Genomic DNA, 19671 nt, shown 5'->3' on the forward strand with positions numbered 1-19671 from the left:
GATGAGAGCACATGTGAGCCTTGAGAAGCCCCCACCCGCATAACCTCCCCAATTCACACTTTGAAGCACAGGGCAGTCAGAGCTGCTGGCTGATTAGAGCCCCAAAACCAAAGGTGATCAAGCCCAGAGAAAGGCAGGAACTGGGAGCACGGCCACGCACAATTGCGGTCAACTTCACCATGTCCCCAGACTACTGACTTCCCTACTCCCACCCTGATCATCTCCCCATCGTTTCCTCTCAAAGGGTCTTTTTTACTCTTCGCTCTGTTCCTTGCTTGGCCCCTGACACTCAGAAGAAGGAGGGGAAGAGGACTGTGCTAGCTGATTCTCTCCCACTTCTTTCTGGCCCAGCTCAGAATCTGGAGAATTGCATGTTCACCAGTTCAGCTGGGGGCATCCTGCGGTTGCAAGACACTGGCACGCAGTTCAGAGCCGCTGCTCAGGCATGTACTTGGTGTAGTTTGCACACCGACTTTTTGAAAGGATGGATGATAAAAACTACATATGGGAGTCTGAAAAAAAGATACTGTAAGGAAAAAAAAAACCAGAAAAATTACTTTTTCAAAATTATTTCCATATGCCTACTTAATAACCAAATAACAATTAAGCAAGACATGGTGCAGAAAACTTAATGGACTCATCATCAAATCCAAGATTTCAGAAGTGGCAAAAAGTACGTACCAAGCATCAAGGTAAGTTAAACCAGCATGCTTCAATCTACTAAAATTCTCTTTACATAAATAAATTACACCCAGCAACATTACTCTGACCCACTCGAGTTTTCGGTACTGGAAGGTCTGTTCTGTGGAAAGATAAAACACACATTTTAACTTTTTCATTTCTGAGATCACTCTTCTTTTCAGATAGTAATATATTCACTACTAAAATTAACAAGCAAAACCCACTAAAATAAAAGGTGTAAAGACAGAGGAAAGAGAATAGAGTATGAATGAAAGGGACGTCTGAGAAGAACAGGTGATTAGCAGAGATATACTATGGCTCTCGGGCTTAAGTTATGCTGTTTCCCTACCTTCACTTTGTTTATATGTTGCATCCCTTTTACCTCTTTTGTTAAAAAGTGTGGAGGAGGGGAAGCTCATACTGAAAATGCTAAGTGCCTTTGTTCACACACCTGAGAACCAAAGATACAGTGTTCTACAGCTGTTTTCCCAATTACTTGTGGCTACACTGAAATACAAAGACTTGCAACCTTTCTATTGATAAGACAAATCCAATATTTCTGTAACAGTAAGAAATACTGACATACAGGAAAGCAGAGAAGGACAATTAATACAGCAAAATAATGATACTTTCCATCCAATTAATTGCTTCAGTGAACACAGCAAGAAAAGGTTAAATAATCTGAAAATTCTGGGGATTTTTTGCATTTTCTATTAAGCTTTAAGGCAGCTGTCCACAACAGTCTCATTAATTTAATAGTTTTTAACTATGTAAGCAAAATTATACAGTGTTCAATGTACAGCTTGATATGTTGAATAAATTATAGCCTACAGTACAAAGTTAAGGCTTATGGTAAGTCCGGTTAAGATAAATTTGACCACAGTTGTCACCTTTTGATGCCCACAACCATGGCTTAGGAATGACAAACTAAACACAGCGTATACAATTGCAGGGATTTTGCTCAACCTTCTCTTTAAATGTAACACAACTATTCTCCAGAAATGCAGCACCCATTCCATGTTCTCAAAATATTTTCCAAGTACTTTACGATCTTTGAAATTGTAAGAAAGGTCATCCCTCCTCCCCCTTTTGTTAGACTACGTGACAGCCCTTCATATACTGTAGCAGGTGCTGAAGAAAAATGCTTTTCTATTAAGTCAGGAATGTCACTACTTGGGTCGTGAGACAGCAGGCAGACCTTCATCATTTTTGCAAAAGTTATCTCCAGGGAAAACCATCAGCATGTTTTATTTCCACACTATCAACTCACTCTTATCACAGACCATCATTCTTCAAAGACAGCCATTTGAATAATACTTCAGACTTGACAATAGCTGACAGATATGAAATGAAACACAGTGCCTACTAATAAAGTGCTAAACATGAGTTAAGAAAAAAAGGGAAAAAAGGAGAACTAATAACAATACAGATTCAGGAATTGGGAAACATTTTTATATCAATTCCTGAAAAACTGTATACTGAGGTAAAAACAGTGGAAGAATGGAAGTGAACACTGTACCAAATTCAGTGATGAGACAGTACTAAAGCCTAAGCAGAGGCAGGTTCTTTGGCAGCGGAAGGAATGTCAATTCGTCTCATCGCCCACAGGCAAGATTTAATTCCCACACCTATGTGCTGTTAAGATTTTATTCTTGTCAGAAAAAACAGCAAAAACAAAAATGCATCCCTTCCCTTCTCCCAAACTCATACTTGATCACTTCTTTTAAAACAAGTTAATATAAAATTGTATGGAACAACAGAACTAAACAGAACCAAATTAAACACTTAAGTGTTTATTTTAGGAATGTTCATAAAAATAACATGAACATCTTCAATACTGTACATTTGTTTAATGGATAATATACAGCAAGGGAGATTATTTAAAGTGTACAGAATAAATGGGAACTGCATTAGACAGGAGGGGAGCTCTTTGCTTGTTACATCATATTGGTAAGCTAGTAAAAATGCTCAGTGAAACACCTCTGAAGAGAAAGAAGAAATAAGTCACATTATAGAAATATCAAAACAACAATAAAAGAATAAAAAAATACTGCTTTCTTAGTGTACTGGGTCTGGCTGGGACAGAGGTAACTTTCCTTCTAGCAGCCCATATAGTGCTTTGCTTTGGATTTGTGGCTAGAACTGTGCTGATAACACACCAGTGCTTTGGCTTTTGCTGAGCAGCGCTTGCACAGCATCAAGGTTTCATTTTTCCCCACTCTGCCCACTCCAGCAAGTAGGCCAGGGCTGGGCAAGAAGCTGGGAGGGGACACAGCTGGCCAGAATTGACCAAAGGGACATTCCAGGCCATACATCATCACACCCAGCAACAAAAACTGAAGGGAGGGTGGGCAGGTCTGCTGCTGGGACGTGGCAAGTGCCTTTGCACGACTTGTCCCCCCTGCTCACATTCTAACTTACTAAACACTCTTATCTCAACCCAAGAGCTTTCTTGCTTTTGCTGTTCCCATTCTCTCCTTCCTCCCGTAGGGAAGAAAGGAGCAGTTGGGTGGTGCTTAGCAGTTTCCAGGGTCAACCTTGGTAAAGTGCAGAATCTTGGCAACTTTTTGGTTTGGGGTTTTTGTAGGTTTGGGGTTTTTTTTGTTAGTTATACATTAAGCTTACATAAGAAAGCGTTCACAGGCTGATGTTTCTTCTTAAATTTAGACACACATAACTATGTTTATTTCAAGAATGACCTTGCAATTTTGCTAACTGAAATAATTTTTTTCACACTAGTGATATATCCAAAGTACATATTAACATTTCCAAAGACAAATATGCTCCCCTCTCTCAACCCTTAAGACATTACACTCTTGAAGATCTTTTTCCAGAGGGGAAAAAAAAATCCATCCAATCCTCACATCTGGTAATACATAAGAATGTGCCTGATGTATTTTCTCTTCAATACCACCATCAGCTATTTCTGCTGTATGAAGCTGTGCTTCCATGTTGCCTTTTATTTTTATAAAAAGATAGAGCAGGGAAAAAAATAATCTTTATTTAGGAACATAGGGACAACTGTTCATGACTGAATTCAAATACATGATTGTGACTATTAGCCATCTACATCGAGTAATAAAATACAGTTTTAAGAGGAGGAAAGATAGTATTTCACACTTAAACGTCACCATAAGAAAAAAAATCAAACATTTCAACAACCAAAAGTATTTATAAAAAATTAGCTCTAAGTAGGTAGAAGATACAACCATGTATTTCATGAAGTCTTTATCTACTCCTAGTTTTATAACCAGGAAAAAAACCCCACACTTTAGGGAAAAAAGGGCTCAAAGGGCAAATGAAAATAAACTGTCTTCCTGTATTCTGGAGTTACAGCTCTAGCGGAAGGTGCTCAGCTTTATTCATTCTCAAATCTGCTGTATGGATTATCAGAATCCTGGAGAAGACCTGCAAAACAAAACAGGACATTCATCATTTTCTTACCAGTATCAGTGAGGTCAGTAACTCCAAGCTTTTATGTAATAGGTACTCTATATAACAAAACCAATTTTTTGGCAACAAGGCAATTCTTGTCTTTTAATAGTTGCTCTATTACCCAAATGCTCAAGTACAGTAATAAATTGGAAGTGTTCTGAAGCACTCTTATTTCTCAGACTATAATCTTGTATAGGTATTTCATGATTTAGCAGGGAGAGAACATTGCTCTATGAAAAACTCTTACAGAAAAAAAAAACATTTCTCATTTGTGAAGTATAGCCTACAAAATGCATTTGTGAGAGTCAAGTCTACAAAAATCTAAACATAGAGATGTCTCAAGAAGAACAGATTCAGACTGGCCAGTTTATAAATTCAAGTTATAATAAGATCATCATCTTAAAATGCAAGATGCTGCTACTTTGACTTAGTTCTACTTTGATTATACACAATCGTCTGTCACATTCTGCCACTTACAGCAATCCTGCAACAGGACGGTAATCTCTAAGAACAAAGATCACTTCTACAGGCACAAAAACCTCTGGGGACCAGAGCAAGAGCATTACTTAATCCAGGTTGCAGTATGTTTCCATCATGAAGATTCTTAATGCGTTTACCAGAATACTGTCACAGAAAGCATTGCAAAGACATCCAATTGTGCTGAGTGTCTGGGTAGGGGTACCATCTTCTGTAAGGATTAGTTGAGCAGTCGCTGTTCCATACAGCAATTATTTCAAAGAGACTTTAACCACACACCAGATTTTGGCTAGGCAGAAGTGCATACTGAAAATAAAGGAGTCCCATAAGAGTCCAGAGGCTGACCTTTTGTTGTGAAAGAGCAGGAATACTACCACTACCTTTTCACCAAGATTTTTTTATACTGAAGTCTGACAAGCCTGGACTCTTCTCTAACTTGTTTGTTTAGGGCCTGGAAACAGAAGACAGCTAAGCCAAAAAAAACCGAATTCACAAATGTTCAGATTCACAACAGTGGAAGAGAAAGATTACACTAGTCACTGCCAAATCTTGTAAGAACTCCCCTCAGATCTTTTCATACCATACCAAGAGGTATGGTATGGAAATCCTCATTGTACATTCACTCTTTTATCTGAAAGTCAAAAGCCAATGCCACTGAAGGCAGAGTATACTTTTGTCCACCTTGTCACAGCTGTTGCGCTTCTTTTGAACTACCGTGTTATTTTAAGACATCAAGAAGCACAGCTGCTTAGTGCTGATTATTATATCAATAACTACAACTAGCTACCTGATAGGTAACAGAAAATATTAAGGAAGAAGTATGAAAAATCCTGTAATTACTCAAATTAACAGGATTACAAGCAATTTGTAAAAAGTTAAGATCAAAACTAGCCCTTACTCATCAAGGAATGGATAAGCCAGTCAGATTTAAAAAGCTTCAGACAGGTAACATGAAATACAGGCTATTTACCTGGTATAGTACCTTGAATCAAAGGTACTACCCCTTTCCATAATTACTTAAAAAATAAATCTTTCAAGCATTTGTGCAATAAGAATATTGTTAGATGACAGCATTGTCAAGAACTATCTACAATATTTTGAGATCGTGAAATTTTTATATTGTTAAACTTTTAGAAAGCAGTTACTTGTCAAATTTTAACCACGCCTTTCATGTGTTTAAACAAAGAGTTGTAGTGTCTGTTAAGTCTACTCTAGCTGACAAGTAAGTTAACACACAATAAAAAAGCTCTTATGCTTGGCCTTCCATTCAACAACCTTTAGTGCCTTCAGGTAACATTCCTGCAGTAATATAACCCCAACCCAAATACAGAGAAGTAGTATTTGCTTTATTTCCAGACCCCCACCCTTTCCTTCCTCCAGACATGTTAATACTTCAGCAGCTAGGATCTATGGATCCTAATACGTTTAGTTACCTGAAAGACAACAGAGTACTCCAATTTTCAAAAATTTTTGTAGTATTTCTGTATTTTACCCTTTCCAAATACAACACACACACATCTATACAACATTTACAGAAAATTAGCAACAGTACTAGAAATTAACATATTTTTATTACTGAAATTGGCATTGCATAAACTCCCTGCACTCCAAGTTCCACTTAGAAATCAAGGCACCAAACATCAAAAAATTTTCCCCAAAGTGGCAAAAGGTGGTATCAGATTCCCTGGCAAAATTAACTTGGGTTGCATGCTTCTCCCTACACAGTCTGGCAAGTTCTTATGATGTCTTTCTTACATTTCATTCAAGAGACATACTTGACACTTCATAGCTCTGAAAGTAGCACAGTAAAACACTAGACACTATTCTACAGCTTAAAGAGCTGAAATCCAATGGAAACAACATTCTACAATCAGTAGCGCCAGTTTCAAATTAATCAGAGGACGGTGTAAGACTCCTGCTAAACTTCTACACCATTCTGAGGAGCAAATATACTGCCCCTACCCCAAAACACTCAGCCAGAAGCCATTTTAGATAACTAGTCCTCATATTTCAAGTGAATGTGGCATTTTTACTTGTTATTGCAAATGCCATTTCCAGTAATACTTGCTTTAATCTTATTGAATTACATTTAGGAATGAACAGATGTAATTACCACCAATCAGGCATTAGTATATTTAACTTAAACTCTGATCTGTTTTATTGTACAATACTGGAACTGAACAAGCCTTAAAGAACTATGGGTCAATCCAGTGGGAGTATTATTCCAGTGTGAGTATTATTGGTTGTGACTTCAGACATTCATCTACTGGGAGACAAGTACTCCAAGAGAAATGGCAAGCTCTCCTTCCAAATGATAGCCACAGCGGTTACAACATCTGATAGACCTTGCTCTCGAAACTGCATCCAGTGTTTATGTTTCTTTTATCCTCAGCATTCTAAGTACATAAGATTACATTAAGTGAGAGGAGGGAGACAGCAGCTCATCACTTGCACCAATTCATACTGAAAAAGTTGTATCAGGCTCCAGTAAGTGGACAAAAGCAATCTAGACATACAAAAAAAGGAGCATGACAAAAAGCTCCTGTCAGCTGCCACAGCTGCTCTTAGCCGTGACACTCAAAGAGGAGCTGCGAGCCTATGCTAATTGGATAGCATGTCTGGTTCAACTAAAGCCCTGAACCAGACACGAGTTGCCTCTCTTGACTGTTTCCCATTTGACATAAAAGCAACTTAGCCAACTTGTAATTTACACTCACAAGTTCAGAGAAGCTAGATTGTTTGTAGGTTCAGGAGTGTTGTTTGCAATAAAGTCCATTACATGTTACTGCTGAACTTGAATATTGACACTTACAATATACTACAAGATACAATACTACACAGAGGATACTTACAAGAACTTCTAACATATTACTTTTATTTACCTTCGTTTTGAGGTTAGTATTTGACCTACTTCACAGTAGTTAAGAAAGACTCAAAAATTTGAAAGGTATAGTAGTCAAGTATCTTTCATTAGCTTGTATGAAGTAATGAGGCCTTCTAATATGTATGAAGTAAGAATAAATTAATACTTCTTTCCACCATATTCTTTATTATATACTATGCCAACTATGCAGCTTCTCAGGCATTGAGATATGACCCTCATCACATTATCAGCACTGCCCAAAAATAGAACTAACAAGTAAAATATTTGAGACCGTATACACTGCAAAAAAACCAACCACTTATTTTGTGATACGATGTGTATCTTCACCCCTTATTACACTTTTCCTCTTTATTTTTAACCCCCAAATTAACAACTCTATTCTTAACATACAAACTAAATAGCTTTAAGTGTGCGGCAATATAACATTTCCTTGCTTTGCATTCAGAACACTAAAGAAGGTCAAGATAGATGCTTTATCTTGAACAGAAGGAACATTTACTGTGATAAACTACTGAATATAAAAATCAACATCTCACATAAAATAAAGGAGATCGGATTACATATCATTAAATTAGCTGATCAAAACCTTTGCAGAACTCAAGCAAGCGGTGTGGAAGCCCGAAATCATGAAAGGCAATAATTTTGTAAAAATGAAGAGATAAAATCCTTCCACTAATAAGGATTAAATAAATAAAGCAGCTTCTCACTAATGCTATACTGAACATACAATAGCAGCAAATGCAGCAGCAATTAAATTGTAGTTCCTTTGTATACTACACAAGCTGCAAAGTACTCCCAATTCTACTTTAAAATTTTCTAACAGTCAACATGTAATTTGTGTAATCATATTGCATTCATATATGTGAGCAAATGAAAAATACTATCAAATTGTGCAACAAAGAAACAATTCAAAGTGTGTGTTCCTGGTTGCTAAAGCTCTCTATTGCTTCCAATGCTCCCAAAGGATTGTGGCTACAGTGACACCTGCAATGCATTATAAATGTGTAATTACCATTTAAATGGGGTAAGAAAAGCTGGTGGATGAAATGGCAAAAGACATTCCCTTAAAGCCAACCAAATACTGAAGTTTCAGGCATGATCATCTTAATCTAGAGAGTCAGGTTAACAAAGTCATTGTCATTCTGCCACTCATCCATACCTACTTAACTGAGAATCCTCTCTGCAGTGCATAAGTGTAAAATAATCTAGCATCTCCATAATTATTTGCAGCAATTTTTATTAGATTGTTTAATATGCTAACATATGTGTTTACTAGAGAGTGAAAAATTAAGACAGAAGATCCAAGGCTATAGCAAGACTTACTGTACGTCTCACTGAATTACTGTGACAACCATTTGTCTTTATGTTATCAGAATATAAACCATATAAATCAGTAATAATATTTAGGGATTTCAGAATTTATACATATTTTGGCTTTAATTTCTCCTCAGTTATGTACATCCTTCCAGTATGTGCCAACTATATATGTAAGAATTAGGCTTTTCTTTAGGACAAAAATGAATTATGAGAATCCAGGCCTCAAATCAAGATAACAATTTATAACATAAATTTCAATAGCAAACTTCTGTCAATAAACAAACTTTATATAGCTTTGCTTTATTGCATACTCAAAGATTAATTTAAGTTTTATAGTTGAATTACAAACTTTTGCAGGTAAACTGCATTGCAAAACATAACTGCGTGAAGAAATTAATATGCCCGACTCCTTATAAGAAGGTACGCCTTCCATTAGCACAGTGAATGTATGAACTTATTTCTAATTAACTCATTGATAAACTAACACGCTTCAAGTGGAGGCAAAATGACACTTGCTCTCAGACAGCTGTGTGCACAGCATAGCTACAAACAAGATTGGTTGAATTTGGTGTATGTATTCCAGAGGCACAGAATTATACAGTTATATTCCTCAGGAAACTCAAGTACTCCCAACAAGATCCAAGGCATTCTGCAAAGGTCTGAAAGTTAAGCATTGAAGAGAGAGTTGTCCTCACTAAAACATAAGACCATACAGAGACAAGTGAACTAGTTTCACAGGCAGAACGTAACCAAATGCAGCCTTTTGAAACATCGCTTAACCCCAGTGCAGTGCTTTGATACACTAACTGCTATATTGAAGCCGAGACCTTGTTCACCCCTCTTAGCTGCACTGCCTGAAGGAGATGCAAAGTTGTATGTGTATCTGTACATATGCTGCATGTTATTTTGGAGACACAGACATTGTCTTAAATTCTTCACCAGATCTACCCCAATGATTCAAATGTTGAGATTGGCTGTAAGGTCTCTAAGGAGAAACAAACACAAAGTGTATGTTATTTTATGTTGTTGTTTGGATTTTGTTTTTTAAAATCTGGACTATTGCTGTCAACCACACAAACAAAGCTCTTGAAACTGAATTGTGGTTGGGATACAGGGTCAATTATCCTATAAAATATCACAAGACTGAAGTTCATGCCTGATGTTTAACAAGTTACTTCTAGTTTCTAAAACATTCTCCCTCATGCAGCTCAAGCTTCACAGTGAATTCTTCCTCCGTTCCAGCCAAGAAGCATATTGTTGCAAATGTTCCCCAGGCAGAGAATTCCCTATAGAGCTTGTCTGTATCATTTCTGCATCAGCCAAAGGGCAGGCTGCAGATTCATGAAGGCATTCCCAGACTGCCAATCAGTTTATCAAGAGGATGAAAATTAACAGTTTTGAGTGACTGTTCAGACCCCTAGAATCACCTTCTCTGACATTAATGCAATCTGCATAATAAAAAGTGCAGCATAGTTTTAGCTTATCTGTCTCTGAATACACAGTACTATTAACCCTATGAACAAATCAAACGAAAAGTGCAAGCACTGACAAGCCTAGATAATAAGAGCCTCCTTGTCCTGGTTTCAGCCAGGGTAGAGTTAATTTTCTTCACAGAAGCTAGTGTGAGGCTATGTTTTGGATTTGGGATGAGAAAATGTTGATAAGGTGCTGATGTTTTGAGTTGTTGCTAAGTAGTCAAGGACAGTCCAGCTTCTCATGCTGGCCTGCAGCGAGCAGGCTGGGGGTGCACGGGAAGCTGGGAGGGGACACAGCCAGGACAGCTGACCCAGGCTGGCCAAAGAGATATTCCCTACCATATAACATCATGCTCAGTATATAAAGCTGGGACAAAGAAGAAGGAAGTGGTGGAGGGACGTTTGGAGTTATGGCGTCTGTCTTCCCAAGAAACCATTACGTGTGACGAAGCCCTGCTTCCCTGGAGATGGCTGAACACCTGCCTGCCCATGGGGAGTGGTGAACAAATTCCTTGTTTTGCTTTGCTTGCGTGCGCGGCTTTTGCTTTACTTATTAAAGTGTTTTTATCTCAAACCATGAGTTTCCTCACTTTTACTCTTCCGATTCTCTTCCCTGTCCCACCGTGGGGGAGTGAGCGAGCGGCTGTGTGGGCCTTAGCTGCCAGCTGGGGCTAAACCACGACAGTCCTTTTTGGCACCCAGCGTGGGGCACGAAGGGTTTGAGATAATGACAAGTTTGATTGGAATGTGCTAGATGATAGAATTTATAGCTGTTATTGCTGTTTAGCCATTAATTGCCAGGGCCCTGTGCTTGCCATGGGTTTGCCTTCCCTGCATATATTAGAGTCCAGTGCTCGTTAGTGGCTGCTTTTTGCTTTCGCTGCTGCTGTACTGCTGATCATCTGACTCTGCTGTGCCTGGGAAGATTTTGATAACAGCTATGGCCTTGGGCCTGGGCTGGCAGATGACTGCAGCATCGTTGCTGTTTCTGTGCTGCTGTACCGAATAGGCTGGAACTCCACTGTGAACTCGAGTCTGAGGGACTGTGACCTGTGGATGAGTTCATGTGGGAGCAGGACACCCCGAAGCGTCTGTGGCCGTGCGTAAGCCCATGCCAGAACAGGTATATCTCGAAGCATCTGTGGCCATGGTTGTGTCTGGTATACCTCTGATGGGATTGTGGCACAAGGATAAGTCCACACGGGAGAAGGTACATCTCGAAGTGTCTGTGGCTGTGGATAAGTCTATGTTGCAGCAGGTGCACCTTGAAGCATTATTGGTTGTGCATGAGGTCATGCTTGGAGCACCTCAAAGTGTGTGGCCCTGGAGAAGCCCTCAACAGTGCAGGTATATTGCTGGAGGAACTGGAACTATGGGTAAGGCCACGTTGGAGCAGATTTATCTCTGGAGGTAGTGTGGCCCGTGGAGACGGCCGTTTTGGAGCAGGTGCACCTCGAAGTGACTGCAACTGTGGATAAGTCTATGCCACAGCAGATATACCCCTGGAGAGACTGTGGCTCACAGAAGGGACTGCAGTCTGTGGATAAGTCCAAGCTGGAGCAGGGGCAAGGGGAGGAGTTCATTGAAATGTTAAACCCTATGGTCCAGTACAAAGGGCCCAGGGGTGGAGATTGTAATGGAAGTACCTTTAAACTGTTGTAACCCCTGATCTGAGTTGCATGTTATAGGAACTACTATAGCAGGAACCACCTGAACGAATGGAGGACAAGCCTTACAAGAAGCAGTGCCAGTGACCTGACCTGAGCTGGCTTTGGTGCCCAGTAACTCCATGCAACACCCCACCTCGCCTGTCCTGAGTGACCACCATAAGAGATGGAGCCCAAAGTCATGGACTAAATGAACTCAGCAGACATTTCATGGACATTTTGGAGGGAAGTCTATGGACTAAGGGGATGATAATCTGTGTATTATATTAAAGGATGGGAAGGGGGATGGTGGTTAATGAGGTTATATTGGATAGTGTGGTACCTGAGCATAACGTAAATGGTATGGAATAAGGGAAAAGGACTGTCGTGGTTTAGCCCCAGCTGGCAGCTAAGCCCCACACAGCCGCTCGCTCACTCCCCCACGGTGGGATGGGGGAGAGAATCAGAAGAGTAAAAGTGAGGAAACTCATGGTTTGAGATAAAGACAGTTTAATAAGTAAAGCAAAAGCCGCACACCCAAGCAAAGCAAAACAAGGAATTTGTTCACTACTCCCCATGGGCAGGCAGGTGTTCAGCCATCTCCAGGGAAGCAGGGCTTCGTCACTCGTAATGGTTTCTTGGGAAGACAGACGCCATAACTCCAAACGTCCCTCCACCACTTCCTTCTTCTTTGTCCCAGCTTTATATACTGAGCATGATGTTATATGGTAGGGAATATCTCTTTGGCCAGCCTGGGTCAGCTGTCCTGGCTGTGTCCCCTCCCAGCTTCCCGTGCACCCCCAGCCTGCTCGCTGCAGGCCAGCATGAGAAGCTGGACTGTCCTTGACTACTTAGCAACAACTCAAAACATCAGCACCTTATCAACATTTTCTCATCCCAAATCCAAAACATAGTCTCATTCTAGCTTCTGTGAAGAAAATTAACTCTACCCTGGCTGAAACCAGGACACTCCTATACAACACAGGAGGTCCTACAACCTTGCTATATGCTTCTCCTACTGGACCATAGCTCCACTTAAAGAAAAAACAACAATTTTAACCCCTACATTAGGCTGCATCCTCCATTCTTCTTTAAGCTTGATTTTAAAAGCTTGCTATCTGCTAGTCAGTCTATCCTCCTTCAGTAACCATGAGTTCATTAAGCAATTTCAACTAGATTTGTTCTGAACTTGATAAACCACCAACCTCCCCCCTCAGCCATCTGAGAAAGAAACAGAAAGAACTACTTACTTTAGTCAATATATTTAAATGCCCACCCCAAACAAACACCCCATCCAGCACATTGTCTCTTGCCCAGTGGGAGAGTCAGTGCAAGAAGAAAACAGTAGCATAATAGTGACAACATCAGGTGTTCAGGTGACAGAAGACATGCATCAGTAGGAAACTGGGCTTGATTACTTCTGCTGCTCATAAAGCAGCTTGTTTCTGCTGTGAATTTTAATAAGGAAAAAGGAATCAATTTTGATACTCAGTATCTAAACAAGGTCACCACATACCATACTTCTTACGTATTTCGTCATGCTTCAGTTTTCTTTCATGTTTCCTGCAACAAATAAAGGCATTAGAAGAACATTCAGACTATTTTGAGCTGTAAGCAAAATATTATATCTGAGACAGCATTTTTTAAATTACTATGCAGTCATAAATATAAAAAAAACACATTTATCAGTTATATATCTTCTTTCTATACAGACTTTATGTATCTATAAGATTCCCTACAACTTCTCACTAACCAGTGACATCAAAATAGGATATACTTGCAAGCATAAATATTATCTTTCTACACAGAAGTAATGTGTCCACATATATGTACATGTACACACACTGAGGTATTTGTATACATAAGCAAGGCACAATATTGGAAGATTCCCTAATGCTTTCCAGCAGGGAAATGGTAAAATTTAGCTGTGAATACAGTGTGCTTCAGCATCCGAATTCAATATAATAGTTCTAAAAAGATAAAAAGTGTATTACTGCTTTGTTTAAGCAGTACAGAAAGTGTAAGTGAAAACTACTGGTTTCTAAATTCCAGCATGGCATCCATGCAGAGAATGAATTAAAATATTATGCTATATAAAAATATGATTAGACAACATAAGAGGCATCAGAATATAGTTTTCAAGACTGTATCTAGTATTGCCAAACTTTAATTATTCACATAAACCAAGCGTCTGACTAGTCAATATCTTCTTCTCCTTCCTCCCCTCCCCTTTGCAAAGGTGAAGGGAGAAAAAATGAAGGACATTTAAAAGGAAATCATTCATCACTCCTCAGAATTTTCCTGTAATTCAAAGGGAACATCTATTTTGCTTAGTTTAAAAACAAACAAAAAAATCTTTTACACAACTGTTTTACTAGGGTGACCCAGTATCTCTATTTTGAGGAAGGGACATAGAATTTGGCAAAACAATGTTCCTCTAACAAAAAAACCCCCACACAACCCACTTTGTTGCCCCTATCAAAATTCAACTTGGTTAGACAAGTTGTGACTTTCACCCAATTCTAATTTGCATATATTCAGCAGAAAGCTGTTAAGCACTCACAGCTTAATTCACCAAAGATCCCATCTGCCCTATGCATATTCCACCTCCAAACAATTCCTACTGCTAATCAGATCCTGTGTGTCCTCAGAAGCAATTATCCTGCTTTCTACAGAGCTGAAGGGCTGAAGTGGCCTTTCCCTGCAACTGCACTTCTGGAAAGCGTGCAGATAAAGCATGATGAGAAAACCAAACAAGAAAGATTGACTCAAGACCTTCCACTACTAGTTCCCTGAGATACCCATCTCCCTTCTATCTCTTTCCACTATTCAGGCCAGGCAGCACAGGAAACGAAACAACCTGGCCAAACTGCAGGAGGAGGAGGAACTGGGGAATCAGGGTGATAAAATGAAATTCATTTAGAGGATGAAGTCAGAACTGAGAGATTGACGAGAACAGGAAGAAAGAGTCAGGTTTACCTACCGAGGGTAACCCAACCACGGGCTTCCTGCTTTCCGTGTTGTGTATGAGAAAGATGTTATATGAGGCAAGGGATCTCAGGAAGAGAACAGAGAGATTCTGCTTAAAGCAGTCTTCTCCTGTACAAAGCCACTCCTTATTTCTGTATAGTTCCCATGTGATATTACGTGACCTCAGACTAGGTTTTTTACTGGTAGTACTAATGGCATGGTCTTCACCATTTTGCATACCCTGTCTGAAATAATGGAGACCCATTGCTGCAGTCTCAACTGAAGTCTCAGTACTTCAGCAGTCAGAGTCTGCCCTGAACACAGACAGCACTAAGTATCTGCATAAGAAGGTCAAGGGGGTGGGAAATCAGGCTATGTAGGCTTTAAACCACAGAAACACTGTAGGATACTTCCCTAGGTTATTCAAAATAAACCACCAAACATCTAAAATTCTTATATTGTTTAAGTTTGAAGGGTAAAAGCATTAATGCTTGTAAAGCATTCAAACTTTCAGTCAGCCACGACCATATCGTATCACCCACGATTAAATCCTTTTACAATAAATAAGACTTCAGCATACATCAACTGAGAAGAATCAGATGCAATTCAGGCAGTCACTGAATAGCCACCCAGAGGTAGCTTACTGCAGCTTTCACATCCTACATTATGATCAACTGAAGTCACCCTACAGTCTTCCAAGTTGGTTCTGTTTATTAATATGACTGCTATTACTCCACCTTCTGTATGCTAAATTCTTGGCTCTTCATGCAAGTTGTCCCCACTGCTGTAAGCTGAGAAAGAATTTTTCCTAATACTAACAATTCACATCATAACTTTCCATACGTAGTTCTTCACAAATGAACTGCAATCCTTTCTTTCCCTGTCCCTTCTCTTTGTTCTCCCTTACCAGTACACTACCAAATTATACTTGGCAGTTGATCTCATTCAAGATCTCATTGCTTTTCATTGGTTTATCAGCCTCTAATATATAAATAATGCTTTGTAAGTTACATAAGTCTAGCATGTAAATGTACCATGTATTTGCAGCTGTAAATAATTAAATTAGTGTACAGAAAAAGACTCACTATTTGATGCTGTGTTTAAAAATAACTTTTCATGTTAGAAGGGAACATGACCTGAAGTCAAATAGAGGACTAATGCTATGCAATAAGATACCTCTTTTCCTTCAATATTAGTCAAAAACTGAACTTAATGTTTCCTTCCCCTACTGCCCTTCACTATAAGTGCAGACTCTAACATATCACCAGTGATTTTCAACCTTCTCAGTGAAGTGACAGACAGTTTCTTCCTTTTGAAGGCAAGCAGAGGGCCAATGTCATCATTCAAAGCCATCTAGATATTCCAAAAAGACACTTCCTAAGTATCCATAATAAACTGAATTTTAACACAAACAGATTTTGAACTTACAAAGAAGACTTTTACTGTCTATCTGAAGAGCCAGGAAATAGTAGGTGCTGCAATTATCTTGAGGCTTGCAAAAAAAAAAAAACCAAACACTATGCAACTTGGGCCTTTTTACTTTGTTTTTAACACTCACTAATGGAACCATAAAATGAAGCTCAGGCTAGTCCTGTTCTCCTTCCATTTCAAACTGTTCTAAACAGTTGTATATGAAATAGCCGTATCACAGAAAAAAGATGACAGGAAAAAATACCAAACAGACACAAGATCAATGCTGTGCCTATTTTCCTCCCACACTATTTATCTGAATATCTATCCAGTTATTTTCAGAAACAATGTGAAAACTGCAGGTTGTAGAAAGGAAAGACCACACAGTACAATACAGTGTTTTCCTCTGCAGTTTGCTGGTCAAAAATGGCTTGTTGAGATTATCAATCTGTTCTACAGCCTGCTACTAGCAATTCATCCTCTTACAGGAAGGAAGCAGTGGGGAAGGTGAGGTGTTGGTTGCTGGAAGCAGCCCACTCCTCATGTTTTCCCATGACCCAACCAATCCCTCCTCAGCCACACAATAGGTATGCATGTTCAGAACACGGGAAATAGCGAAAGGCTGCTGCTAAGCTCTCTCCTGCAATTAGAACAGTTTCTCTGTTTCACAGACATGCTCCTGAGACAAACTAGGCAGAGGGCTGCTTGCTCTAAGGCTGCAGCAATCATTCTGGGGAACAGTCTGCTCCCAGTGATCCTTGTTCCTAGGCTTATTTTGGGTATGGAGTTAGTCTTAGCTCTGTGTTGCAAATTGCCTGGTGCAACACCACTTGCTCTGTGTATGCACAGAAGACCCTACACTCCAAAAGCATCAGAATTCCTACAGATTAACTGTAACAAGAATTTAAAGTCAACACAGAAAACACAGTTGAAAAGTTATGGTACACAATCATCCCCTATGTACCTAGTCACGAGCCTTTACTTTTTAACAAGCATAAGTGTTGATTTAACTGAACAATGTAGCATAATATTAAGGATGTACATTTCACCACAACAAGGCAAGTGGTTTTGACTCAAAATGTTGATACTCCTCACAGGGTCCCCTCTCTTCAGAAGGGAACAAAAGCATTACAGGAGAAACATCACCTTCACACTAGCACTGTGCCTACTGTGTCATGACTAGTTAGAAGCAGATTAACAAGTGAAAATTTCCCCTTTTCCCTGATCCATTGCAAGTCTTCAACAACATTTATCTGAGAAACTGTATGATACGACTATGAGTGAGCATACTTCCTAAACTCACCGCATACTTCTTACCCTTCTGTGCACATTCAGGTATGACACTTTCAGCTCACAAATTAAGATGTTTATGAATTTGCATCCATTCTCCTCTCAGATAAAGTTTGACACTACCTTGCAATTGTGAAAGGAGAAGTATTGCTTTCTACTCTGGCCCCAAATAAATGCTTTCTTTGCTTTTCTCCTATCCTTGGATTCATGCTGTCCTTGCAGACTGTGGATCCCAGCAATCTTATGGATACGTGCTGAGACTGTTCACTGAACTCACCCAACAGAATAAAAAAAAACCCCACAGAAATGTGACTAGCTTTCTGCAAAACAAATCTGGCATAGCATAGAGCTAAAGAATGTTGTGCCTTGGGCATGAAAGAAAAGGAAAGAATGCTGTTTCCATGAGTAGCTTGCCTTTAGACACAATCTAAAGGATTTAATTAGTGGCACCACTACACTAAAATAGACATTTTCAAAATAGGAATTTTAGCTCAACTACACTAGGAGACATCTAATTCTCATCTTCCCTCTGCAGAAAGTTACTTTTAAGCTTATACTTTCCTAAACAATTACAAATGCAGAATACGCATTACTGCAACAGTAAGTCTGAAAAAATAAAATTTGTGCAAAACAAAGTGAGGTAAGTTTAAAAGTCACTAAACCACATTATACAAAAAGTAGAAAAATTAAATTGATACGTTAAACTGCTAGTATGTAACAGCTCAAAAAAAAAATCAAAATCACAAAACCAAAGCTAGCTGTTCAAGCTTTGCACTAAATCAAGCTCTCAAATTTTTTCTTGTTAGACATCCCCATTGTATCCTATTCTAATTCTTTCTATTGCCAACAAGTTTAGGAAAGTTGTACAAGGCCAAAGGAGGAATTTAGCCCATTACAACAGAATTTATTCTGCTTCCTAATATCACAATGCCTGCTTCAGAGCCATTACCACTGTCAGATTCAGGGCAAACAGTTGCTGTATTTATTTATATAACCTGACAGTTCAGAACCAGAAAACAGAGTTGCACAGAGTTAAGACAAGCGATTCTCCCAGCTCCTGCCAGTCAGAGACATGAGCGACAGTAGGTACATCTGTAAGAGAACCTTATCGGCTCCCACTTTTGTATCCAGTCAGAAACATAACATGTTTGAGCAAATCAAGCATGTTCGCCTACCTATCTTGTCTTCTTATGCACCTTTGTAATAGAGAAACTTAATGTCTTCATGCAAAAGTTCACCAAGAGGTCTCATCTGGAAGTATGCCTTGCTCCCTGCAGTCCCTGCTCCTATTAACAATGAATCTGAGTTCAGGAGAAAACCGCAGGCATCAACAAGGCAGTGAAGGTGCCCACCTGTTACTTGGCAGCCGAGTACTTAGAGAACATAACCAGGAAGTGGCAAACCTAGCATCAATTTCCTTGACAGTCTATGGGGATTCAAACCCACACCTGACAGCTCCAAGCCTAGCATTAGTTTGGTTAGGACTCTCCTGTTGTCTTGCTGAAGCTAATCCACTGTGAATCTCCAAAATAAAGACCATGAAAGGAAGTATGATTCCAAAGGTACACTGGGCTTGCACCAGGCATCATGGTCCTATCTATAAAAACCGTTTATCTAAAGAATAACATAAAAAACATGAAGAGTCACTGGAGAACTAAGATATAAAAACCTACAAAGAATGCTGATCTCACTGAGAAGCACTGTATCACTGCTGACTCTTGCACTTCTTTCTACACTGTGCTACTGCTTTAACAAAAAGGATGGAAATGTGGAATTAAGTCTGAGCCCAAGTCTTCCATTTCCTGAGCAAAATTTCTAATGGGTATCTCACTATCAACTTATCTACCTTTCCCAGCCAGATTTTAAAAGAAAAAGAACCAGTTAACAAATTAATACAAAAAGTGGGGTTTGCCCCTGAATCCCACCCTCACTTAGGCATTAACTCATGCCATACACAGGCATCAGTCCAGAAGAGACTAGTCCAGACTTCAGACACATCCCTCCTGTTTAGTTGTGGCTAGCACAGAGCACTTTTACCTGCCACAGTGAGCCACCTATCCACTCCCTGTTCACTTATGGAAATACA

General features: G+C 39.4%; 1 protein-coding gene across 1 annotated transcript in view; it reads right to left on the reverse strand.

Annotated features, from left to right (window-relative positions):
* Nucleotides 1–4039: 4039 nt before the first annotated feature.
* The window catches only part of PTTG1IP2 (PTTG1IP family member 2), a gene marked incomplete at its 3' end in the record, with an annotated part of 33839 nt that continues 18207 nt past the window's right edge, over nucleotides 4040–19671 (reverse strand). The window contains exons 6-7 of the mRNA XM_082014612.1: nucleotides 13432–13478; nucleotides 4040–4089 (exon numbers count right to left, since the gene is read on the reverse strand). Coding sequence (XP_081870738.1) covers nucleotides 4040–4089; nucleotides 13432–13478 — 97 coding nt within the window. The remainder of the gene's footprint in view (nucleotides 4090–13431; nucleotides 13479–19671) is intronic.

Source organism: Phaethon aethereus (assembly GCF_964289735.1).
Source record: "Phaethon aethereus genome assembly, chromosome: 2".
In the NCBI taxonomy this organism is placed as follows: Eukaryota; Metazoa; Chordata; class Aves; order Phaethontiformes; family Phaethontidae; genus Phaethon; species Phaethon aethereus.